The 26403-nt window shown below is 42.3% G+C and overlaps 1 protein-coding gene across 1 annotated transcript in view; it reads right to left on the bottom strand.

Annotated features, from left to right (window-relative positions):
- ARL8B (ADP-ribosylation factor-like 8B) overlaps window positions 1-25930 on the bottom strand; it is a 56832-nt gene extending 30902 nt beyond the window's left edge. The window contains 2 exon segments of the mRNA XM_006846624.1: window positions 25629-25888; window positions 25891-25930. Of these exon segments, the coding sequence (XP_006846687.1) occupies window positions 25629-25888; window positions 25891-25930 (300 nt within the window).
- Window positions 25931-26403: the final 473 nt, after the last annotated feature.

The raw sequence follows: 26403 nt of genomic DNA, 5'->3' as shown, positions 1-26403 counted from the left end.
GAAAGGATTGCATGGAGGGGATTGTAACAATGGCAATGAGACGATATATAATAGAATGAATGTAAAACTAATGTTCTCCCATGTATACTATCACATAATTCACAATAAATCATTTAAGAAAAAAAAAAAGATAAAGTCAAGATAAATATTCACTTCTAGGAGTTTATATTCTGGTGAAGGTTGGGGAGGGGGGAAAAAGGCCTCTTTTAAGTATTAAAATAAACAAAGCAAGATGTCACTCTGTGGACTAACGTGTGCCTGACATAAGCCATGATATTTTAAATTGCCTCATAAGCCTGTGAAAACTGAACAATGAATAAGGAAGGCTGGAGAAGAATCAAAGAGTCTGAATGACAGCGTTGGTGAAGATCACTAACTATGCCAAGGACTGACAGAAGAAAAACTTAATCTGTCTAGAAAGAAGTAGTCAGAATGCTCCTTAGAAGCTAGGGTGATGTGCCATGGACATGCTGTCAGGTTACCAGTCCATGGAGAAGGCCATCAAGCTTGGTAGATGGTCAGTGAAAAAGAGGAAGACCCTCAATGACATGGACATGGACTGACAGAGGAGCTGTAATAATGGGCGTACACTTAACAACTGCAAGGCTGGCACAGAACCAACCAGTATCTTCTTCTGTTGTACACAGAGTTGCTATGAGTTGGAACTGGCTTGATGTCACCTAATAACCACATGCTTAATCATGAAACTGGAAAACAGTCTTATCACGCCATTCTCTCTTTCAGTACTTTTTATTCCTTGTAAGATCCCTAACCCCACCCTGTGGCTGTGTGTGTATGGTGCAATGGAGTCCGCTGTGACTCATAGCAACCCTGAGTATGGTTTCCAAGGCTGTAAATCTTTGTAAGAACAGAAAGTCTCATCTTTCTCCCATGGAATAGCTGCTGACCTTAAAGTTAGTAGCCCGACTCGCAACCACCACGCTACCAGAGATGGGTAGTGGTAACCGGGATTCTACACAGCTGCTGAATAAATAATGCTGTTACTATCTAAAAGATATAATAATTTGGAACAAGAGCAGAGTACAATGACTCAGTATTTCCTGACTACCCGTCATTTACAAAGTGAGCTTCAGTGTGAAGCAATGCTGACGATTCTGACTGGACTAATGCTCGTGTTTTTTTAGGGACATCACAGAACGCCAAAGAGTGCAAAATGGCTGTCATTCAGAGCATGGTACTTTCTGCAACCACACTACTTAGTGTACTGCTACCAAGAAACTTGGCTGAGTATGACACAGAGCTGTGGGAAAGATCTGATGCACTATAGTTTAAACTGTTTTTAAGGAAATAAACAGTAAACAGTGTTACAAAACATTTAACAGTGAGGGAAATACAAAGCAATCCATGCGCTATTGTAAGGAGAAGACACAAGAATGAAAATCTATGAAGCCAAAAAAAATGCTGGAACTTTTAAGTAAAAACCCAGAATTCAATGTCTCCTAATGAAGGTGCCTTGGTTTTGGCATTGTAGGATAAGCAATGGACTGCTTACTGTGCTAACTAACTGCAAGGCCGGTAGTTCAAACCCACCAGCTGCTCTCTGAAAACCTACGTAAGGTCGCTATGGGTTGGAACTGACTCACCGGCACGCACCACCACCACCAAAAGGTGCCAGTTTGGTTCCACGAGAGCCTGACAGGCAAGTCAGTGTTTCTACACATCTTTGTGCTCTACTGCTGCTTCCAGGCAGCCTTTAAAGAGAAAGGAGAGGCTCCCTATTTGCTTTTGACATACCTGTGCAGGGCAGCAGGGTTTTTGTCGTTTGACGTACCTTCCAGATAGGAAAAACAACTGGTAAGGGTCATACGGATGTTAAAACTGGCACGATGTGCTCTAATCCTTGGTTGCCTTTAGGAAACTTTTCATTCTAACGTGTAAGGATTCCGCGTATCAGTGGGAGACAGCTTCTATATAACTTCAATTCTCGACAGTCACTTATGACCCCTACAGCTGCAGACAGCAGCGAAGTTTATTTCCCTGGGACAGATGTGGCAGACACAGAACACTGTATAAAGTGCTAGTCACTGGCTAGATTTCTTCATATCCCAGAAACACGCCTATATAAGTATCCTTATAGAAATGGAGCTAAACTGGAAGGATGACACTGGGCCTGGGAATTTAAAATGAGTCAGTTCAACTCCTGCAGAATCTCTTATCTGCAAAGAAACTGAGGCATGCAAGACTCCTGGGTTTTTCAGAGGTAGTGGTTGCTCCTCCTCAGACAAATGTGATTAGCTTGTGCTTCCTGCTGGACCTTGTGTAGCAATTTGACACCCTGATATGGGATGTATACAATGATTAAGCAGCACAACACTATCACTTTGGAGTACCAGTGAGGCGCTAAGCATTGGACTGGTAACCACAAGGCTGACAGTTCATTTCCACCAGGCAGGTCTCAAAAACCCTCTGCAAGGTCGCTCTGAGCAGGAACCAACACGACAGCATAACTACTTTATTCATTTTCCAGAAAACAAAGTAAAAAAATGTTGAGGTCAAGGTCACATAGTTAAGACAGTTGGAAAAACTTGGATTTTTTCAGAGGTCCAGGCTTCAAAGTCCTAGTTACTTGCCATTTAATCATAATCCAGTAGGCATCTGGGGGCTATCTGTTGATAGCTAAGCAAGGGTCACTATTTGAATAGAAGCACGAACCTAATATATTGTTGTTGCTGTTAAGTGCCCTCGAGTCGATTCCAACCCATAGGGACCCTGTATATGGTTTCCCAGGAGCAGCTGGTGAGCTTGAACCACCAACCTTGCAGTTCAAACAGCTTTGCAATCTGATGCGTTAGCCAACAGCGCCACACCAGGTTGCTGAATAATAACAAAAAACAAACTCAATAGTTCATTTAAAAGTCACAAATGGATAATACAGCAGTCTTCTGTTTATTTAGAACAGTCATAATCTCTCTCACCAAGCCAGAAGTAGGTGCTGCTGTCGTCATTAGTTGCTACCTAGTCAACCTCATTCACAACAGAACGGGGTTCTCCCCATGACCGGCTGCAGATCCAACAGCTGTGATCCACAGGGATCTCCCTGGCTGTTGGCTGGAGCTTAACCTGACATCTTGCTTGGAAGATGAGAGTTTTATCAGCGAGCCACCTAACTACACCAAACTTACCAACAGGAAGAAAGCCAAAGAGAGAACTAAATTTTTTAGCAGGTATCCCAAATATTCTAGTTCATCTACAGTTTAAGAGCTGAGGACTGTCTTGTTATTTTATCTTCTTTCTCAGAATGAAAAAAAAAAAAAAAATCAAGAATGAGAAATGGTTTTCTTATGCCCAGTATACCTCTTCCTGCAACTCAGGAACCTTTCATCCCTCTGTAAAAGTGCTCATATCCTGGATGAGGAAGGAGTCTGTCTCAGATACCATGTAACTGATTAGGGGCCCCTGCCCCAACCACAATGGTGACTACCCACTATGCAGCACCCACTCTATGCCAGGTGCTAATGTCCCTATGGGGCTCCTACTCTCACCACCACACCACCCATGAGGGAAGTGAAGCTTTGGGCGTGGGGAGGTGGATTTCAAAAATGCCCAGCACAAACAGACTTCTGACTCAACACATGAAAACATTACCGTCATAGTGCTTTATTAAGTCAGTAATTACGGAGCACCTACTATGAGTCAGGCCCAGGGCTCAATTTAGGTGGCATAAATAATAAGGGTCTTTGCTGTCTGGAAGTAGAGACAGATGAGTGGTTAATTAGCATAAATAAACCTAACTGTGAACAAAGAACAGCAAGCACAAGGAACTGTGCTGAGGAAAGAAATGGGAGCAAAGCTTCACAGACCTGGGTGGGCCCAAAATAATGAGTGAAGCAGTGCCTTCTAAGCTAAGAAAAAACAAAAAGGGTATTTTTCCAGAAAATGTCTTGGCATCTTGGACGTCTCATTCTCCATCACTGTCAAAGACAAGCATTTTTTTCAAAGCCTTACTTTTCCATCCCTCTCCAGCTTGCTAATTTTCCATGGGAATCTTCAATCTTCCACACCTGCCAAACAAATACTGAAATTTACCAGTATTCCTAGAAAATATAAGGAAGTAACTAAAATAGCCAATAAAGTGGACTTTAAAGGCATTTGACAACAAAAAGCAAGAATGGTAAAAATGCACATGGGCCAGCACAGCAGGTCACATCCAATCCCTGAACTACTTTCCACTGCACAACTGGAAGAGTTATACTTGTTGTTATCAGGTGCCATCGAGTCGAAACCGACTCATAGCGACCCCATGCACAGCAGAACGAAACAATGTCCGATCCTGGGCCAACCTCACTACCACTGCCACACTTGACGCCACCAATGATGGCACCTGGCCGATGCATCTTGTTGGGGGTCTTCCTCTTTTTCTCTGACCCTCCACCTTACCAAACATGATATTCTTCTCCAGTGACTGCTCCCTCCTGACAATATGTCCAAAGTATAAGGGACGAAGTTTGGCCATCTTGGCCTCTAAGGAGCACTCTGGCTGCACTTCTTCCAAAATGGATCTATTGGTTCTTTTGGCGGCCCATGGCACTTTTCATATTCTCTTTCATCACCATAACTCAAAAGCATTAAGTCTTCTGTGGTCTTCCTTATTCACTGTCCAGCTTTTGCATGCATACAAGGTTACTGAAAATACCATGGCTTGGGCCAGGCACACCTTACTCTTCAAGCTGACATCTTTGCTCTTCAATACTGTAAAAGGTCTTGTGCAGCAGATTTGCCTAGTGCAATACGTCATTTGATTTCCTGACTGCTGTTTCCGTGAGTGTTGATAGTTGATCCAAAAAGAATGAAGTCCTTGACAAACAACTTCAATCTTTTCTCCATTGATAAGTTGTTTATTGGTCCAGTGGTGAGGATTTTTGTTTTCTTTACACTGAGATGTAATCCATACCGAAGGCTGTATTCTTTGATCTTCATCAGTAAATATTTTGTCCATAGCTTGTCATGATCCACACAATCGAAAGCCTTTGCATAGTCTGATATTCTAAGTCTTAATACTATCTACATGTTTACCCAGCACTTCCAAATAATCCCATTTTAAATCCCAAGAGATCAGATATCATTTACATTTAAAGCATATAAGTTACACATACTGGCTTCTCCCTTCAGTAAGAAGACATGATACAGGGAGAACAAACAAGATGGTAGATCAGGTAGATGTGCAGTGAAGACCTCTGTCAGCAACAACACAGAATACCGGACCAAGCAGGCTCAGGGGATGGTGCCAAAATTCTGAACCACATATAAAGTAATACTGAGAAGATTGGAAGGCTTACAGCTAAGGAGAATTTGTAGCAGAATCAAGAAACCCATTGCTTTCTAATTCAAGATGTACAGCTGCTCCCGGAGCCGCCATCTTGGGAGAGACCAAGGGGGTGGGGGGGGAAGAATCAGAGAAGCCATGGACGCCTGACAGAACTGTGGAGATACAGGTGTGGACATTCACTAAATGGCCACAGCCAGCCCTGAACTGTTTATAACTAGAAAAAGAGGCCTGAACGGGGATTGTGGAGCAGGACAGGCAGACTAAAATGGAAATAGGCCGAAAATTAAATCCTGAGTTACATCACAATGACCAACAGTGGCATCTTGAATTTCTCAGGAAGAAAAGTGAAAAGGAAAGCTCATCTCTTGATCACATCTACCTGGAGGCAATCAGCATAAAAAATATCAAACTACATATTCACCTAAGTATTAAGGCCACAGATAACTCCTGAAGATGTCCAAGAAACGTTCAGCACATGTCCAGAAACGAGATAAAGTGACTGAGGCAAATGAGCTGGAAATAGACCTACACTTCATACTGGAAGATGAGCAGGCTTTGGAAATGCCTGAGAAGGAATTTAGAAAAATGATTATAAAATGTATCAAAACACTATACAATGGAGTTGAGATAACTAAGGAATAAGTCAGAAAAGCACTACAGAAACAATCACATAAGATATATACAGCATTGTAAATTATTCAAAACCTACAGAAAGAGGCCCAAAGGATCAATAATAGATGATCAGAAATGGACAATACACTGAAAGGGCAAAGGAGTAGAAGTGAAGAGATGGAAGCCAGAACTAGTGAGCTAGAAGATAAATTTCTCAACACTACTAAGACACTCTGGTAGCGTAGTGGTTACGAATCGGGCTGCAAACCTTAAGGTCAGTGGTTCGAAACTACCAGCTGCTCCGCGGGAGAAAGATGAGGCTTTCTACTCCCGTAAAGATTTACACCCTCGGAAACCCTGTACAGGGTCGCTATGGGTCGGAACCGACTCGACGGCACTTAACAACAACAACAACTAAGACAGAAGAGCAAGCACAAAAAAGGATTTAAAAATCTGAAGAAGGTCTAAGATTCATGTTGGACAACATGAAGAGGAATAACATTAAAAATTACTGGCATTCCGGAACAGGAACAATCACACAAGTCCACAGAGGAAACAGTTGAAAAATTTCTGGAAGAAAATTTTACCTAACATCCTGAAAAGTGAAAAGATAACACATTCAAGAAGCTCAACAAACCCCAGGGAGGATACACCTTAAAAGACAATCACCAGGACATATAATAATCAAGCTCTCCAAAATCAAAGGCAAGGACAGAATCCTGAAAGCTGCTAGGGAAAAGAGAAGTGTAACACACAAAGGCAAGCAAATCAGATTAGGCTCAGATCTCTCAACAGAAACCATGCAGGCAAGAAGGCACTGGGGAGACATATATAATAGACCCTGTAAGAAAAAAAACTGCCATCCAAGAATCCTCTACCCAGCAAAGCTGTCAATCAAATACTAAGGTATAATCAAAATATTCCAGGATAAACAGAAGCTAAGGGATTTTGCCAAAGCCAACCCTGCTATGAAAAACATCCTAAAGGAAGTTCTGTGGACTGAGAACCAACAAGAACGGACAACAAATACAGAATGACGTACGTGGCAGCATCACCCTGAATTCAACTGACAAATGGAAGAGTCAAGAACAGAATAAAATTATAAGAACAGAGGATCTGGGAGGTCAGTCTATGATCAAAACAACTGCAATATGAAAGAAGGTAAACACAGAGAAACAGAGATCCAGGTGGTGGGAAGGTCAAGTAGATTAATGGATAAAATAGACTGTCTTAAATGGAGGGAAGAATTAATGGAATGTAAATTAACAACAACAATGGGTTTGGGGGGGGGGGTTAGTTCAGGTGTTGGGAAGGGCAATACAAGAAGGGGGAGGAGGCAGAAGAACAAGATAAGGGAACACTGAGACAGGTTTGCATGGCCTAAATTGGACAGAGGTAAATAGTGATGCATGTTCAACAACCTTGGAACAACAATGCTCTGGGCTACAGTGATCTAGGTATAGCTTGAAGAGAGTAAATAATACTAAAATGCTTGACTATCTTATGAATATTAGTTTCCCTTGCCTACTATTGTAAAATAGACACTTGAGTGGGATACAAAGGAATGTTGGGAAACATGGTTAGAGAAAACTTGTAAGCCCGTCTTCAGCCTATAACTGATTGGAATACCTAAAAGGGGTTCTAGAACTTGCCGAGTGAAACAGTCCTCGTGCAAAGCCTTTACAGAGTTCATGACCTTAAGTGGAATCCTGAGTCCCATCCTGAACCTTCTGAGGTAAGACATTCTCATTAGCAAGAACAGCAGACCAGCCTGGAACACCTACAATGACAGAAGATACATCTTCAAAGAAAGATCATCAGGAAAAACTCAAAACAAAAATGTCAGTAAGACTGGCTATAAGAATAAACAAGCTGTTTGCCAGGAAGACATCAAGGATAGCAATCAAGTTCCTTCAAGTACAAACTCCCCTCTAAAGACTGAAACTCAAAGGAACACACAAACAAGCATGCAAACTTGCTGGCAACCACATTGGTCTACTGGCGAGTGGAAAAGGGAGAAAGGCAGCAATGAAGGAATGGGCTGAGTTCAACCACAGTCCATTGACTCCCATTGACCTGGAGATCAGAGAGAGAAGAGGAAGGGCTGGTTGGTCCAAAGTGTGGTGAGACCTGAAGACACTTAAGCCCATGGACAAGGACTTAGCCACAGAGGGCTAGAGCTGAGAGTAAAGTATCACTTCAAAAGCTGATGTGAAGTGAGGGGAGATGCACAAGAACACCCAAACTTGCAGACAGTACCCATTTCACCTAGCCCTGACAGCTCGATAATCAGAACTCGAATAGAGGAAGATTACAAAAAAAAAAAAAAAAAATTTTTTTTTTTGATAAGGAAACAAGGGTATATTGTTACAATTTGATGAGCCTGACCTATACTCAGAGAGGTAGTTACTCTAAATACCAACAGAGAGGGAAGAATGAGTCTTCAAGTATCAACGTTATCCCCTCTGTACACAGGGTAGATAAGGACGGGCAACTTAGACATTGGCTATCTAAAATGTTGTTGTTGCTAAGTGCCATTGAGTCGGTTCCGACCCATAGAGACCCTGTATAGGGTTCGAAAAAGACACGAAGTGACTGGCTGGCAAGGTTTCAAGAGTGAGTTTAGTTTTAAGAGTATGGGGGAAGAAAGAGCCCCCACTGAATAGCTGTCATCTTGTCTAGATGGGCTTGGTGAAAAGAGATGGGGATAAGATTTGTAAGATTCAACAGTGAATAATTGTTATCATGACTAATTGCGACTGTCACAACTGTAAAGGTAGAAGTTTTGTAACAAAAAAGGAGGAGTGGTTAATCTTACAGTCCAGAAACACAGGACACTAGGACCATCAAGAGAGAAGCGCACAAGCAGAATACAGGACATTATCCAGAGAAGCAGCAATGCCAGACATGGAGGCAAAGATGGGGGCATGGAGAGTGGGAGCAGCTGAGGACTCTAGATTCATGGGAAGAGAGGGACTAAGAGCTGGTGGCCAGGAGGCAAACTTGCAGAATGTGCCCTTTGGAGATATAAATTATTACAAATGCCTGAGTGTTTGTGTTTTTTTAAAAAAAGCTAAAGTTGTTGTTAAGTACTGACTCACAGTTTCCGATGCTGTAAATCTTTACGGGAGCAGAATGCCTCCTCTTTCTCCCAAGGAACCACTGGTAGATTCAAACTGCCGACCTTGAGGTTAGCAGCCCAATTCGTAACCACTATGCTACTAGAGCTCCTGAGGACTCTAGATCATGGGAAGAGAGGGACTAAGAGCTGGTGGCCAGGAGGAAGACTTGCAGAATGTGCCCTTTGGAGAAGTAAATTATTACAAATGCCTGAATGTTTGTGTTTGTTTTTTTTTTAAAAAAGCTAAAGTAATGTTTAACTGATGGTATATGAAGGGGGTTAAAATCATTGTAATGAAACAAGGTGTAAGATTTGTTAAATGTAAAACTGATGAGCTGCCCTGTAAACTTTCACTCAATCCACAATAAAAACCTAAAAAAAAAGAAATTATACAAGCCTAAAATAAGAGAAAAAAACATTCCCTTCCAAAACAGAAAGCAAAACTTTCAGTCTACAAAAACTACAAAACCAGTGTGAATATAGTCTCTATCCCAGCTGCCTACTGGCAATGCAGTATAGCCCTGGACTACAATTGCTAGGTCAGTGGTTCAAACCCACCAGCCACTCCTAAGAAACCCAAAAGAGGGTCAACTGTGAGTCTGAACCAACTCGACAGCATGGGTGAGGACCTCTTCTGGGCAGTCTGTATTTTTGGCAACTGATTAATGTACATGAATCAGCACCACAAATTTATCAAGGTACCCAGCTGATTCTGGGAGGAGTGCAGAACCTTCTGCTTAGTCCTCGGCAAAACACGTCTTCAGCAAAGTAGGATCCTCTACAAGAATCGCTAGAAAGAAAATTCCTCTACAACTCACTCTTGGGAAGGGAAACCAGGATGGGTTTCTGAACTACTTCTTAAAAAGTCTCTTAGTACTCTGAATGGAAAGCTGTAAACTAGATGAAATTTTACCTCTCACTTTTACTCCCCCTAAGTGTCCTTCCATTACTGGCCTGTCAGTCACAAGCCTCCTTCCTTTTATATCATTAATTATGTAATATATTTTATACTCAACTCATCCCTTTCTCTTCAAAACCTACTCTCCCTCCCGCACTGGCTATTTGTTGGTGGCACAAACATACTCCCCCCAGCAATCATGCAAATCTTTGAAAAGGTCTTTGATGGCATTTCCCAAGCGTCCTACACATCTGATTCAACTGCAGAACTGAAGGCACTCTACCTCAGTAACTGTGCTCACAGTCCTTTCCTGCCCACAGTCTCCTTCATTTTCTTTCAACCACATGTTTGCAGTAACCTTGTAACCAATCCCCTTATGATAATCACTATAAACCCAAAACTGCAACAAACCTAAATCCCTAATAGTCTCTATAATGCAAACAAAAGCAAATCCACTGCCACTGAATCAATTCCGACTCAGTGATCCTGCAGAGAGAGTAGAAGTGCTCTACAGGGTTTCTGGATCTATAATCTTTAAGGAAGCTGGCTGCCTCATTTTTCTCCCATGGAGCAGCTGGTGGGTTCAAACCACCGCTTAGCAGCTCAACTCTAAAAGCACTGTAATACCAGAGTTTCTATGTTGTTGTTAAGCGTCGGTTCTGAATCATAGTGACCCTGTATAGGGTTTCTGAGGAAAGAGGCTCGTGTGGCTTAAACTGACCTTGAAGTCCAGCGCCATACCCGGACTCCTAGTTTCTGCAAATGCTACTAAATTAACTCTTTAGACACAGAAGTCTTGTCATCTCATCTCGCTGAACAAAAACTTTCAATCCTACAGATTCCGATTTAGTCAAAGCCTTGTGGGAGATGTCTCAGTCTACTTTTCCAGCCTTTTCTCTCCTTCACGCACCCTACACTCAATCCAACAAAATTTGCCTTCAACTATGTTTTCATTACTCCTTCTTAGGACATCTTTTCTCCTCCCATTGATTCTGGAAGTATCATGAGTGCAGGAAACATGTCTGCTTTGTTACTCAGTGTACTCATGCTGTCTAGGTGTTTGACATACTTGAATGGATGTAATCTTAATCTAGTCTACTCTCAAAACCTGCCTCAAAAGTCATTCCTGACATGGCCCCACCAAAGTCAGCTAATGGCCTTACAAAACCTCCCCTGATGTCTTTGGGGATGAGGACGGGTGGGGAAGTGCTATAACATTTTCTGCCAATCTGAAGGCACTTATAATTCTATTCAGGGCTACTACGAAGCACGCGTAGGTGTTGCTGCTGCTGTGTACCATCAAGTTGGTTCTGGCACATGACGACCCCAATAGGGTTTCCAAGAGTAGCTGGAGGGTCTGAACCAGCAGTCTTGCAGTAACATTCCAGTACTTATTCTACAATGCCACATCAGGACTAGGCACACACTGGGCCACAAGGACTCTGGTACATTTACGAATCATCTCTATCAAAATGGTTCCTATTCATTGTGTTTATCTGAAGCATATTCGTTGGCTATAGTTTGTCTCATAGTTTATATATACACAGAACGGACACACTTTGGTGCTGTATTCACTCATTTACTTAGCTTATTGTGAGCCAGAAACTTCCCTTAGCCCTGAAAAGAACCCAGCCCTGCCCCCATGGAACCTTTATTCAGACAAGGACAAAGACAATAAACAAAGGAGTAAGATAATTTCCGATGGTAATAAGTGTGGTGAAAATAATGATGGAACTGATATTATCAAGACTGGCTTAGGGAGCTATCTAGTATAAATAGAAAGACAGGAAAATCCAAAGGCTAAAACTCATCAAACCCTTTGATCCATTAATACATCTTTGCTGTTTGTGAAGAAAATGATAAAAACAAAAACAAACAAACAAACAAAAAACAAGAGTCTAGGCACAAGCATTTCAGTAACTCAACAGTGGAAAATAATGGCTATAACCAAAATACATAAGGATTAATTAAAGCCAATGACATCAATTTGATTTAATGTTTTTAAGAAAGTGGTAAACAACTGAACCTTGGCCTCGCGGAGAAGGGGCTCAAAAGTTCCACTTTCAGCTGAATGATTTTGAATTGCCCATTAGCCATCAGAGACCTGGTGTGGTGCTGTGTATTAATGTGCTGGACTGCAAAGTTGGTTTGAACTGCAAGGTCGGCAGTTCAAGCTCACCACCTGCTCCTCGGAAACCCCATAAAGAATCACTATGGGTCGAAACCAACTCAATGGCACTTAACAACATAATTAATTCTCCAAGGAGTCCTGGTGTTGTGCTGTAGGAGAAGCACTGAAGTGCTAACCACAAGGTCTAAGGTTCAAACCCATCACCTACTATTCAGAAACCCTATACAGGGCTGCTATGAGTCAGAACCAACTGGATGACACTTCACAACAACATATTCAGATATGTAATCCATACATTTGCATTAAAATATCCTACAAATAAAATGAACTTTCAAGAAAAACCATGAAGGGGAACGAGGCCCAGCCATCAGAGTCTGAGGCCGAGTGTAAACCACCAAACCCTCTAGTGGCCCTGTGCACAGAGCCCACTTCTTACCTCAGAGAGCATAGGTTAACTCAGAGAGCAGACTGCCTACAGCGATCCAACACGACAGAGTACAACTGTCTCATAGGATTTCCTTGGCTGAGAAGAAGACCCCCAACGAGATGGAATGGCCAAGTGGCAGCATCGACAGACTCAAGTGTGGCAACAATAGTGATGTTGGCCCATGAAGACTGGGCAGTGTCTCGTTCTACTGTGCATAAGGTTGCTGTGAGTCGGTAACTGACTCAATGACAACTAACAACAACAACAACTTTTTATTGGACAGATCACCCAGGACTTTGTCTCAGCTGAGCTGCTGGTAGTTTTGAACAACTGTCCTTTTGGTTAGCAGCTGAACACTTAACCACTGAGCATTTAATCAGGGATCCCTGAGTTGCTACCTGTTGTTAAGTGCTGCCAAGTCAGTTCCCATTCATAACAATCCTGTATAGGGTTTTTGAGGAGCAGCTGGTGGGTTTGAACCACTGACTTTAGGGTTAGCAGTTCGGCGCTTATCCTACAGCGAAACACTAGGACTCCTTGAATACCTGTAATGGCTTGAAAATTTATAGCTGACCACTCAGTGGTCCAAGCAGCTCACTGAAAGGTAGGTTTAAATCTGCCCAAAGGCACAATGGAAGATAAGCCTGCAGAATTTTTGCAAAAGATCATCATTGATGGTTGGAAACCTTTCACTCACCTACTTCAAAATTTACTACACACTGCAGTGGTCAAAACAGCTTGGTACTGGTACAATGAAAGATACATTGATCAATGGAACAGAATCCAGAATCCAGAAATTAACCCATCCACCTACAGCGAACTGATTTTTGACAAAGTATCTAAATATATTGCATGGGGAGGTGACAGTCTCTTCAACAGATGGTGCTGGCAGAACTGGAAAGCGACATGCAAAAGAGTGTAACAAGACCTTCACCTCACGCCTTATACAAAAACCAACTCAGCATGGATTAAAGATGTAAATGTGAATCCCAGAATTATGAAGGCCACCAATGGAAAAATAGGGACAAATGTGAAGGCACTAATTCAGGAAATACACAGACTACCAAACATTTTGAAAACTACACCAACAAAAGTAGACAAAATAGATGACTGGGACATACTAAAAATTAAAAACTTATATGCATCAAGACTTCCCCAGAAGAGTAAAAAGGGAACCCACAGAATGGGATAAAAACTTTTACAATGACATATCAGACAAGGGACTCATTTCTAAAACATATAGGAAACTACAACACCTCTACAAGAAAAAGACAAATAACCCAATTAAAAAATGGGCACAGGACATGAGGAGATCCAGGCAGCCAACAAACATGAAGAAATGGTTACGATCACTAGCCACTACTGTTGTTAAGTATCACGAAGACGGTTCCAACTCATAGTGACCCTCCCTGTACAAGGTTTCCGAGGCTGTAAATCTTCACGGGAGCAGAAAGCCTCATTTTTCTACTGTGGAACAGCTGGTAGTTTCAAACTGCCGAACTTGAGGTTAGCAACCAGATTCGTAACCACTACAGGACCAGAGCTCCTTTTTTGTTGTTGTTATGTGCCGTGGAGTCGGTTCCGACCCATAGCGACCCTGTACAGGGTTTCCGAGGCTGTAAATCTTTACAGGAGCAGAAAGCCTCATCTTTCTTCCGCAGAGCGGCTGGTAGTTTCGTACTGCTGACTTGAGGTTCACAGCCTGATTCGTAACCACTAAGCTACCAGAGCTCCTTTAGAGAGATGCAAATCAAAACAACAATGAGATATCATCTCACACCAGCAATAACAACAATGATCAAAAAACTAGAGGACAAAAAATGCTGGCAGGGACACGCCTGCATTGCTGGTGGAATTGCAAAATGGTCCAACCTCTCTGGAAAGCAATATGGCGCTTCCTCAGAAGGTTGGCAATAGAAATACCTCTTGATCCAGCAATTCCTCTATTTACCCACAAGAAATAAGAGCCATAACACGAGTATATATATATATATATACACACACACACACACACACACACACACCAATATTCATAGCAGCACCATTTACAATAGCAAAAAGATGGAGACAGCCTAAGGGCCCATCAACTGAAGAATAGATAAACAAACTGTGGTACATACACACAATGGAATATTATGCTACCTGGAAGAATAACAAGGAAGCTGCAAACTACCACATAACATGGATGAACCTTAAGGACATTATATTGAGTGAAATTAATCAGTCACAAAAGGAGACATACTGCACAGGACCGCTACTGTAAAAGGCTAAGAAAAAGAACCCATACTAAAGGGGGGAGGGAATTCTTTGCTGGTTATGTGGATGTGGGGGGTGGGGTGAGGGGAAAGAGAGGAAGGTGGAGCACAGGGTAGGGAATAGACACAGGATAGTTTGGGTGCTGAAGGGAGGGGGTGGCAATACACAAGAAAGGGGAGGGGACTGGAAGAACAAAGCAGTTGGGAGAACAATTAGGCAGGTTTGTATGGGCTAAGTAGGGCAGAGGTAAATAATGATGTACGCAAAACCTTAGAACAACAGAGCTCTGGGATACAGGGATTGAGACATGGTTGGGATGGGGAAAAGTGGGAAATGATGTTAAGATGCTTGGCTGTCTTCTGAATCTTAGTTTCCCTGGCATACCATTATAAAACAGACACCTGAGGAGAAGAGAAAGGAACAGCCAGAAATATCACCATAGAAAGCTTGTACGTCCATCTTCTGCCTCTAACTGATTGTTGTTGTTGCTAAGCATCGTGGAGTCGGTTCTGATTCATAGTGAACCTGCACTGGGTTTCTGAAGCAGTATATCCTTTTGGGAGCAGAACACCTCATCTTTCTCCCGCGGAACCGTTGGTAGTTTCGAGCTGCTAATCTTGAGGTTGGCAGCCCAAATGTGCCCAGTGAAGCAGGCTTCCTGAGGAGCCTCTGAATTACATAAGACCATAGGTGGAATCCTGAACCTCATCCAGCATCTTCTGAGGTGGAAAATTTCCACTTGAAAGGACAAACAGACCAGCCTGGAGCGACTAGAAGAACAGAAGATATTTCTTGAAAGAAAGACCAACAGGAAAAATAACATAACAATATAGGCAGTCTGACTGATTACTACAAGAACAAACAAGTTGCTAGCCCAGGAGAAACCAAGCCAAACCCCCTTCCAAGACTAAGACTCACTGGGAGTACATGCTGTGATTGGTGACCATGTTCGTCACTGATAAGGGGAAGTGAGGTAAAAACAGCAATGAAGCTGCGAGCTAAGCTCTACAACGTTCAATAGACTCCTGTGAACCTGGGTGGAGACCTGGTTGGCCAGCAGTGTGGCAAGACCTGGGGACTCTTGGGCCCAGAGTCAGTGCCATAGCCACAGAGGACTAGAGTGGAGAGTGAAGCATCCAGCTGGTAAGGAGAGGGCATATGCATAAGAACACCCACTGTTGCAGACCATGTAAAGCTGGTCAGAAGTTCGAGGCCCACTGGGCCTGAGTGTTGCAGACAATGCAGGCCACAGGCTCTGAGGAACAGATTCCAGCCACCTAGCAGTTATGGCAAATTGTTTTTCATCTTAGTATCTAGTGATGTTTTTTACTAAATGCAGACATGAAGCCCTGATATCCACAGATAAATGTAATATTTTCCTTAAGCCAAGACTGTAAAGGTTTCAAAGGTTAAGCTTTTCTCCAAAGGATTAACTAAAAATAAATTGGCTACTTCCCGGTTCTTTGTTCTATAGACAAAAGGACATCCTCCCTAATCCTTTCCCACGTACAGCCCATTCACCTGGGCGTCTTGCGTCTTCCTGAAAACCTGGCTCAGGAAGCCAAGACAGCGGGACTCCTCCCAAGCCTTTTGACCGTCCCTCTCACCTTCCCCCAACTCAGCTCAGGGGCTATAGATATGTTAATTGAGCCTGAGAAACCAAGTTGCGGCCTGGGATTTGAACCTGCGAAGTACAATGTAAAGCTGCCTGAATGCCGGGAGAATTACGTATGCTAGCTGTACCTTGTCTTAGTCCCTCCCAGCTTGGTGTGAAACTCCTCCCCTAAATAAAACGGAAGCGCAGGCCGGCCCAGGTGTGCATTACAGGAAGGCGGTGACAGCATGCATTACAGCTTGGAGGACATGCAGTACAGTTTGCAGGGCAGTAAATTGCTGCCTGCAGAGGCCACGATGCCTGTAATCCCAAATCTGCCCACCAGTGATGCATCCACCCTGGTTTCAGGGTGTCTCTTTGTCTCCCTCTTTGTGTCTTTCTGTGTATTCTTCTGCTATCCCTATCGCCGCCAGATAGCCCCTCCTCGTGAACCAAACACTCGTGTCGAGGCCGGTCCCCTACAACCCACACTTGCAGATAATACCCACCTGACCTGGCTTCAATGGATGGATGAACAGAGCTCAACTAGAAGAAGAAAGAAGAGGGAAAAAAAGAATAATCTGATACAATTTTATGAACTTGACCTACACCTACAGATGCAGTAGCTCATAAGAGGGAACAAATCTTTACAGCAAGAATCATTCCCACCACCCCCCTCCATATACAGGGTAGACAGGGATGGGCAACTTAGACACTGGTTACCTAAAATGGGGGTGGGGGCTTTAAAGGCAAGAAGTGATTGGCTCACAAGCTTTCAAGAGGGAACCTAGATCCAGAGATTGTGGAGGAAGGTAGAATCTCCAGTGAGTAGTATCTAATCTGTCTGGGCGGGGCTGATGAAAGGAAATGCAGATAGGTCTCTTGAGATACAATAGTGAATAATTGTTATCAGGACTGATTGTGAGGGTTGGAAAAGTAAAGGCAGACGTTTTGTAGCCAAGAGGGGAGTGACTGACTTTGCAGTCTAAGAGCGGAGGTCCTTGGGACCATCAAGGAAGAAGAGTGAAGAGCAGGACCCTATCCAAAGAAGCAGTGATGCCAGAGATGGAGGCAGAGATGATGACATGGAGAGATGGAGTGGCTGGAGACTCTAGACCCAGAGAGGGAAAGGGGCTGTGTGCTGATGACCGGGGAGCCGGCTTGTCTTTAGCTGGTTGTTGATGCATGGAGGGGATTGTAACCGTGGCAATGAAACGACATAGGCTATGATGAATGTAAAGCTAATGTTCTCCCATGTAAACTATCACGTAATTCACACTAAAACATCCAAAAAAAAGATCATCATTGAAAATCCTATGGAGCACAGTTTTATGCTAATACACATGGGGTTACCAGAGTCAAAATGCACTGTACAGCAAGTGGTCTACAGAATTACTAGATTACAGCATTGGATACAGAACCACCAGAATGGAAATGAGAACACTGCAACACTGTGAAAAATGTCACCAATGTCCCTGAACAGTACTTATACTACTGCTGTTGTTCTAGTCCGACTCACAGCCACCCTGTATAGGGTGTTCAGGGAGCAACTGGTGGGTTAAAGGCTGCTCAATTTAAACTGCTAACCTTGTGCTTATCATTACACAATTACAATTACAGCACAAATATGTTTCAATCGGAATTTAATTTGCCGTGTAAATTTTCACCAAAAACACGGTAAAATAACACAAAATTTTTAAAGGGGGGAAAGGGACTCTCCAAGCATTTGTTGTTGCTGTTATGTGCCGTGGAGTCAGTTCAGATTCATAGTGACCCTACCTGTATAGGGTTTCCGAGGCTGTAAATCTTTACAGGAGCAGAAAGCCTCATCTTTCTCCCGCAGAACAGCTGGTAGTTTCGAACTGCTGACCTTGCGGTTCGCAACCCGACTCGTAACCACTAGGCATACATGTATATAAAACCCACTAAACCCAATGCCACCAAGTTGATTCTAAGTAACAGCGATGCTGTTGGGACAGAGTAAAATTGCCCCATAGGGTTTCCAAAGCTTCATGGAAGCTGACTCCCTATCTTTCTTCCATGGAGCACTTAGTGGGTTCAATCCACTGATCTTGTAGTTAGCAGCCCAGTGCTTAACTGCACCACCAGTACTCCTTGTACATGCCTATAATCCCAAACCCACTGCCATGAAGTTGGGTCTGACTCACCAGTGAGGGTATAGGACAGAGAACTGTTCCCTAGGGTTTTAGAGATTATCCATCTTCCTGGGCACACACGGTTTTATCATTCTTCCATGAAGCAGCGGAGCAGCTGCTGGAGTTGCATTGTTGACCTTCCAGTTAGCAGCTCAACACCTAACCCACAGTGTGTACAAGACCCCATAGATTCTAAAGGATCCTTTTTCCTTTCCTCTTGGGGTCAGTCTATATTTCTTCTTCTTACCCTAAAATTGCAAACCATCTCAGCTTTTCCTCCTGAGATGGTCTGGTATTTTACAACCAATATCTTATACTGGAACATCAGGTTGTTGTTAAGTGCTGTTGAGTTGGTTCTGACTTATAGCAACCCCTGAATAGGGCTTCCATAATTTTTTAAAAGTTCCACTTAGGATATTAAATAAAAATATTATTCTGGTGTATAAAACAGGGCAAATTATGAAATCAGATCCAAGTGCAAGATCCAATATATAATTTTTAAGAAACAGTGAAACCTTAACACAATAACAAAAAAGCACAATAGAACGTAAAGCTTGTGGTTTTAACTTTGAAGAAATTAACTCAAATTACTTCATTAAATATTTCAATTTTGGTGTGTTATATCTTAGAAGGACTAAACTTAAATTACTTAATTCAGAATATTCAAAAACTAGACTGATGCTGTTTATCCTTGATTTTTCTCAAATTTGAGCTCAGGTGATAACTCAAGTTATGAATTCAAGAAAGTTCAAGTGCTGTTAAGTCTCTAAAAGTGGCCTACTTGGCAGACTTTTGCTATACTTTTCTATGCTCCGGTTTAGAAAAGACAATTTCTAAGCAAAAGATAAATGGAGAAATAAAACATCAGCCCACTTCAATAAGACAGGGTTAAATAAGGACTACAATGTAACGTCAGAATTCTGGGATATGAACTACTAATGCAATCTACTAATGAGTTTATATCAAATTAGCATGATAGCTAAAAGGAATGAGCTGTATTTCTGTGGCTTGCCTACCAAGTTCAATAAAAGAGAAAATTGAGAAAAGAATTACGTTCTGCTTTATACCTTAGCAGTTGCTGAAACATAAAACTCATTAACCACAGAAACATAGCCAGTAGCTAAGAGAACAGTTTAAAATAACTATTGGTTTACTTTATCTGAAAAAAATTTAAGTATGTTTTGCCCTAATACCTAAGGCCAAAGTACTTAACTAGAGTCCAATTCTATCCAGGCAGTGTCCAGGTTAGGGATGTCCATTTAAGAAAAACTTGTACTTGCCCTTTAATATTACATATATTTGCCCTCACTTTGAAACAACTGAGCCCATTGTTGTTTTTAAGTGCTGTGGAGTCAGTAGCAATCCTGTGAAGAGTTTCCAAGGAGCGGTTTGTGAGTTGAACTGCCAATTTGTGTGGTTCAAAACAACCTTGTGGTGCAGTGCTTATCCTACAGTGTCATACCAGGACTCCCTGAGTCCTATTCAACAACAAATTCTTCAACACAATTACCCTCACATGCTGCAAGTGCTGTTTTAAATTACTGGAATAAAATCCCAAGCCCACTGCCATGCAATTGATAAGACAGATAGTATGGTTTTAGAATCTATAAATTTTTACAAGATCAGAGAGTCTCATCTTTCTCCCACGGAACCACCAATATGTGACCTACTGACCCAACACCTAATCTACAGTGGGACCAAGCTCTTGCACTAAAGTAAGTATACAAAAGAACCATATGCACCTGTTCCCAAAGACCAACATTATTCACCATAAACATACAGCTATGGATCTGATTCAAAACCTGGGGCTATCTATGTATGAAATCTGTTGAGCAGACCTCAGTGGAAATGTACATTTTCTCAAAAGTAATTTGATCATGTGATCTGATAGAAGGTCACAACCTTTGATCAGTAATGGGAACTTTGGAACCCATCCTCAGAAAACGAATATGAACTTATAAACAACAGCAAAAACCAGGAAACCATTCAAATGTCTAACAACAAGGGAGTGGTCAAATACAAGGGGGCTTCAAAAAGCTCGTGAATTTTTTCCCAAACTTTTTGAAGCCACCACATATACTATGGTATCTATCCTGCAAGAAGGAATAAATGAGGAAGCCAGTAGAAATGGTTTCAGACATAAATTGCCTATAGCATAATTAAAAGAAAACCAGGAGAAAAAAACATAACTAGTAGGATCTCAAAAACGTTTTAAAGGTGTTTTGGATGCATACATTTTTAAAAAGAAAAAAGTACTCTGAAATGTTGACATAGTTACTTAACAGTGATAAAGATATTTTGTACTCAAAAAAATCAAACTCACTGCCACCCTGTCCATTCCGACTCAGAGTGACACTGTATAGAGTTTCTGAGACTGTAAATCCTTGCAGGAGAAGAAAGCCTTATCTCTCTCTTGGAGCAGCTGATGAGTTTAAACTGCCAATCTTTCTGTTCACAGTTCAGTGCTTATCCTATAGTACAGCACCAGGGCTCCCACGTGTTATACTGTTGTTTTGTTAAGTGTCCTCAAGCTGGTTTTGACTCAGAGCAACCCTGTATAGAGTTTCCGAGGAATGGCTGGTGAGCTTGAACCTCTGACCTTGCAGTTCAGCGCATCAACCAACAGCACCACAACAAGGAGTCCATGTGTTACACTAGTCTTTAAATTTCAACTAATAAGATTGTTATTTTTTATAACCAAACACACAAAAAAATTATAAAAATAACATTTAAGGACACTTTGTGATGCAGTAATTAAATGCTCAACTATAAACCAAAAAAAAAAAAAAAAAATCATCATCCTCATTAAACACTAGACACTGAAACCAACCATTAAAATTCTATAGAGTAGTTCTACTCTGACACAAAGGGGGTCACTATGAGCTGGGGTCAACTTTGTAACCACTCATTTCAATTTTATACAATTTCTATCAAATTGACCTTAAAATGTTTTGGCAAATCCTACTGTTTCTTAATAACTAACATCACTCCAATCCATCTAAGAGGCCTAGTTAAAAAAACAAAATTACTCAACATACATTACACATATAGGACACAGGATTCTTAAGCAATAACTGTCAGAATCCTCAGCAATACGAATTTCATTCCAAAATAGCTTATTAGAAAATTAATGAGTAGAAATATTTCTTTTTTAAAATATTCCAGGGAAAACACTATGCTTATCAAATGTCACTATATAAAAAATCAGATGTTTCCATTCTAAAACCATTACATTCTACATTTTCATAAGACTGACTCTTTGTATAACAAGCCTGCCTTATCTTTTAGAATTGAACCAAACTCTGCACGTAAGCATTTCAGCTTCACAAACATCTGAGTAAGGTAAATGACAGTTTTTAAATATTTCTAAACTTTTAAGGCACAAGATATAGCAACATTCTAGTTCTATTTATTTATTTATTTTATTTTATTTTATTTTACAAAAAGACAAATTTGGCTTCACCTGAAGCTTTTCATGTCTGGGGAGTTATTTGCTAAATTTGAATAAATGGTCAAAAATGACACACAGATGGGGGGTAGTGAGTTTTTAGGAAACAACATATATGGGGGAGTCAAAAAGTTCATAGAAAAACTCTATTATATTTTAATTTCATCTTTCCACAAACTTTTTGACTCCCCCTTAGAGTGCTCAACACACCTGCATTTCTCCGAGTCTATAAATCAAACACTTGATACAAACATAATGAGTCCTAGAGTCCTGATGTGGCACTGTGCGTTAGTGCATCAGACTGCAAAGTCGTTTGAACTGTAAGGTCAGCAGTTCAAACTCACCAGCCGCTCCTTGGAAACCCTATGCAGGGTTGCTATGAGTCGGAACCAACTCAATGGCACTTAACATCAACAACAACAGAGTCCTGGCGTGGTGCTGTAGAATATGCACTGGACTGCTAATTGCAAGGGTTGGTGGTTCATTCCATGGAAACTCTATATAGGGTTGTCACTTAACAGAGTGGCTTTGTTTTTCATATAAGGCTAAATTTACTGTTTAGGACACACTTTTTCTATCTGAAAGTCTATATGTTTATATATGTGCCATCAAGTCAGTTTCGACCCATAACGACACTGTATAGAGTTTCCGAGGAGTAACTGGTAAGTTTGAACCATGGACCTTGCAGTTCAAACAAGACTTTGCAGTCCAGCACATGAACCCACAGTGCCACACCAGGGCTCCGCTATGTAAGTATCTTTAATAACTAACCTTTTCCCTACTCTCAATATATTCTAAAAGAATCATAGAGTTGATTAGAGTCTGAGGTTGAAAACAGAAAAAACAAAACAAAACCCTGAGACCTCCTTTGTGTTCAGCATCTTAAAGGTTGCAGCCAGAACTGTCCAGATTTTTCTTAACCAGATTTTAGGGCAAACACTGGTCTGAGAACCACAAGGTCAGCAGTTCAAATCCACTAGCTGCTCCTTAAAAACCTTATACAAGTTCACTATGATTTGAAACCAACCAGACAACACTTAATAACAACAAGCAGACCTCCTAGAATTTAAACAGAATACAGGTTAATGTTAAGACACTATGGATAGAAACTACTGAAATACTGTGTTGAAGGAGAATATTAAATGTACCATGGACTGCCAAAAGAACAAACAAATCTGTGTTGGAAGTACACCCAGAATGCTCGTTAGAAGCCAGAATGGGCAACCTTCGTCTCTCATACTTCAGACGTGTTACCAGGAGTGGACAGTCCCTGGCAAAGCACATCATGCTGGATAAACTGGAGGGTCAGTGAAAAACAGGAAGTCGTCCAAGGAGATGGACTGGCACCATACCCCGGGAGCAGCAATGGGCTGAAGCATAGCAGCCATTAGGAGGTTGGCACTGGACGGAGAAGTGGTTCTGTCTGTGGTACATAAGGTTGCTATGAGTCGGTACCGACTCAAGGACACCTATCAACAACTGGCTCACTTCAAATTCAACAGCTTTCCAGTAAAATTTTACTTTAAAGTAAAATCATCTTAATGGATAAAAAAAGGATAGGTAGGAGGGAGGACGGTGTAAGACAAGATGAGAATAATTGCCACAATCCATAAATTCACAACTACAGCCTACATTTGAATACTACTGTGAATCAAAGAAGAAAACAAGCCCAGATGAGCCCAGCCTCAGTAAATGTCAATAGTTTCTGAATTAGAGGACTGCTCCCATTACAAATAATAATTGTAGCTGCCATTTACCTACCCCTGCTATGGGCAAGCAGGTACTATAAACTTAACTCTGTCGTTTCATTTAATCCCCAACAGCAACTATGTAAAGAACGTATTATTATGCCCCTTTATTAAACAGAAAAGTGAAGGCTCAAAGAAAGTTATACAAGGTTGGCAAGTGGCAGAGCCAGATTTCAAACCCAGAGTTGCTTACCTTGGAAGTTTATGGCTCATTATATTTCCATACATGGTCTACTGATAGCATACCATGAAAATCACCAAGAAGGTTCTCAAAGATTTACTCAACTCTTTTAAGTATCCCAACCACAACTACTTCTCTGCCACAAACACAACTACTGTAGTAACTAACCCTCCTACCTACAACACAAGTTCATTTAATTTTAGCAAAGGGATTTACAATGTGACTCCAATTCTTATCTCATGGAATATCAGAAAATTTTCATTTAACTGAGTTAAGCTTCACTTAAGTTAAATAAAGCTTCATCTTTTCTACATAATATAAAAGTTCTAATATGGATACTCAACCTAAAGTCTGTTTTTCCTTGTTAATTTTAGTGGTATGCTACACGTTTCATACTCTACTATTGCTTTTAAGTGCTGATGAGCTGGTTCCTACTCATAGTAACTCTGTATAGGGTTTGTGAAAAGCAGCTGGTGCGTGTGAATCTGCAGCTTTGCAGTTACAAGTCCAGTGCTTATAATACAGCGCCACACCAGGACTCCATACTTCACTATACTTGTTGAAAATACAGCTATTCCCAAGATACAAGGGGGCGTTACAAGCAGAGCCAAACAACATTTTCCTTACACTTTTGTACAACATTCCATAAAGAAACTTTAGATTTCTGCTCATCTTTTTCTCCAAGTTTTCCTACTGCCGGCTTCAGCTCTGTTACTGCAACATCGAAGATTCCCAGGTTACCTATGTTCTTTCCAACAAGGGAGCCATGCTTGAATCATTCCTGTAACCAAACCAGTTGGACAGCTATCTCCTTTAAAGACGGATTACAACAGTCGCCTAAAAGGTGGCAGAACCAACTGCTGCCATCTCTGTTTCGAGCTGTTCTAAAGCTCATCCCCGGTATTTACAAGCCCCAAAGGCTCAGACTGAGTCATGGCAACTCCCAGACTCTAAAAAAAGACTGACATGTATAATTCACTCCTATTCCCTTCCCAACCAACCAAAACTTAATCGCATTCTTACACTCAATCATTTTTGAGTAAACACCACACTACAAAGTCACAGGGCAATTTCTCTCCTGGACAGACAGCCATTCCCTGAACCTAGAACACACTACTATGCTCCGACCACCCCTTGTCAAGCGAGGATCACCCTCAAGAACAGTCCATCTTTATCAAGATCGTTAATTTTGGCTAGAAATCCACCGACCCCTTCGCTTAAAAGACAGCTGGCTCGGGAAATAGAGGGAGTCCTAACTCTGGGGGCACTAAGACGTTGTCCCTCCTCAGAATGGACCAACAAGGAGCTCAGCCCTCGCCTAGATCTCGGGTACCTGGGTGAGACGAGTGAGAAGGGAGAATTAGGGAACTAGAGGAGGTAAGTCACCCAGAGAATTCAGGAAGACCCACACGAGTCTCTCGCTTTTTTCATAAGGGAACTTTCCGTCCCAAGTGGCAACTTGAGGAAGGCTCAGATCCCATCTCTTTCATAGGACTAAGAGACTCACCATTCCCGAAAAGTGGCAAAGTTAACCTTCAGTTGCCCCCTCCCCACCTCCTCAAAGCAAAGCCGAGAGACACTCCAGTCCCAAACGCTTAAAAATACTAATAATACTAAATGTAACAAGCCCAACGTAACCCTTGTGGAGCCGCGGCCCCGTTGGGGTCACTACCCAAGGAAGACGACGACGACTACGAAACGGAATGCACCCCTCCGCGGCCGGGCTCCCCACCCCCATGTGCCCTCCGGCGCCGAGGCCGGGCGCTCACCGCAATGACATTGACAAAGGTGGTCTTGCCCGAGTACTGCAGCCCCACGAGCGTCAGCTCCATCTCCTCCTTCCAGAAGAGCGAGCGGAACCAGTCCAGCAGGCGAGAGATGAGCGCCAGCATGATGGCAGGCGGCCGGCCGGGAAGACGGACGAACGGGAGGCTAGGCGGCGGCGGCAGTGGAGAGCTTCCACACCAGACGGCCTCGGCCCGGACCCACCAACGGCTTCTTGGGGCCCCGGCGGGACGCGGGCAAACACGGCGGGCGGCGGCGGCCGGAGCCAGGAAGCCGAGCGAGTCATATGACTCGTCCTCCCCCACGGTCGTCCCCGCGCCGCTGTCGGCGCTCACGGCAAGAGCGGCGAGTCCCGCCGGCCAGGCGCACCCGCCACCGACAGCGCCACCTCGTGGGACTTCTGTGCAGCACAGCGCGCCGGCGGAAGAGCTTTCGTAACTTTTCCACCACAGGCTCTTGAGCCTTGATTGTTGGTGCAGTCAACATTCATTCAATCATTCTACCACGGTTCACTGAGTCTCTACAAGAAGATTTCAGGATTCTGGGGAATTGGCACACACTAAAAGTCCCTATTCCACATATTGGTAATAGCAAATGATGAGAAATCACAAGTGTTTATCAGTCAGGAGCTGATTAAACCACACGATGGTATAGTCCCCAAAATGGAACTCTACTATGCCGTTGTACCAAAATAAAAAGAAAATGAGGAAATTTTCTATAAACTCGTATGGCATGATATCCAGGAAATATTTTCAAGAA

Source organism: Chrysochloris asiatica, unplaced genomic scaffold (assembly GCF_000296735.1).
Source record: "Chrysochloris asiatica unplaced genomic scaffold, ChrAsi1.0 scaffold00028, whole genome shotgun sequence".
In the NCBI taxonomy this organism is placed as follows: Eukaryota; Metazoa; Chordata; class Mammalia; order Afrosoricida; family Chrysochloridae; genus Chrysochloris; species Chrysochloris asiatica.
Note: the sequence above shows the minus strand (reverse complement) of the source record. Positions and strands in the feature narration are given on the sequence as shown.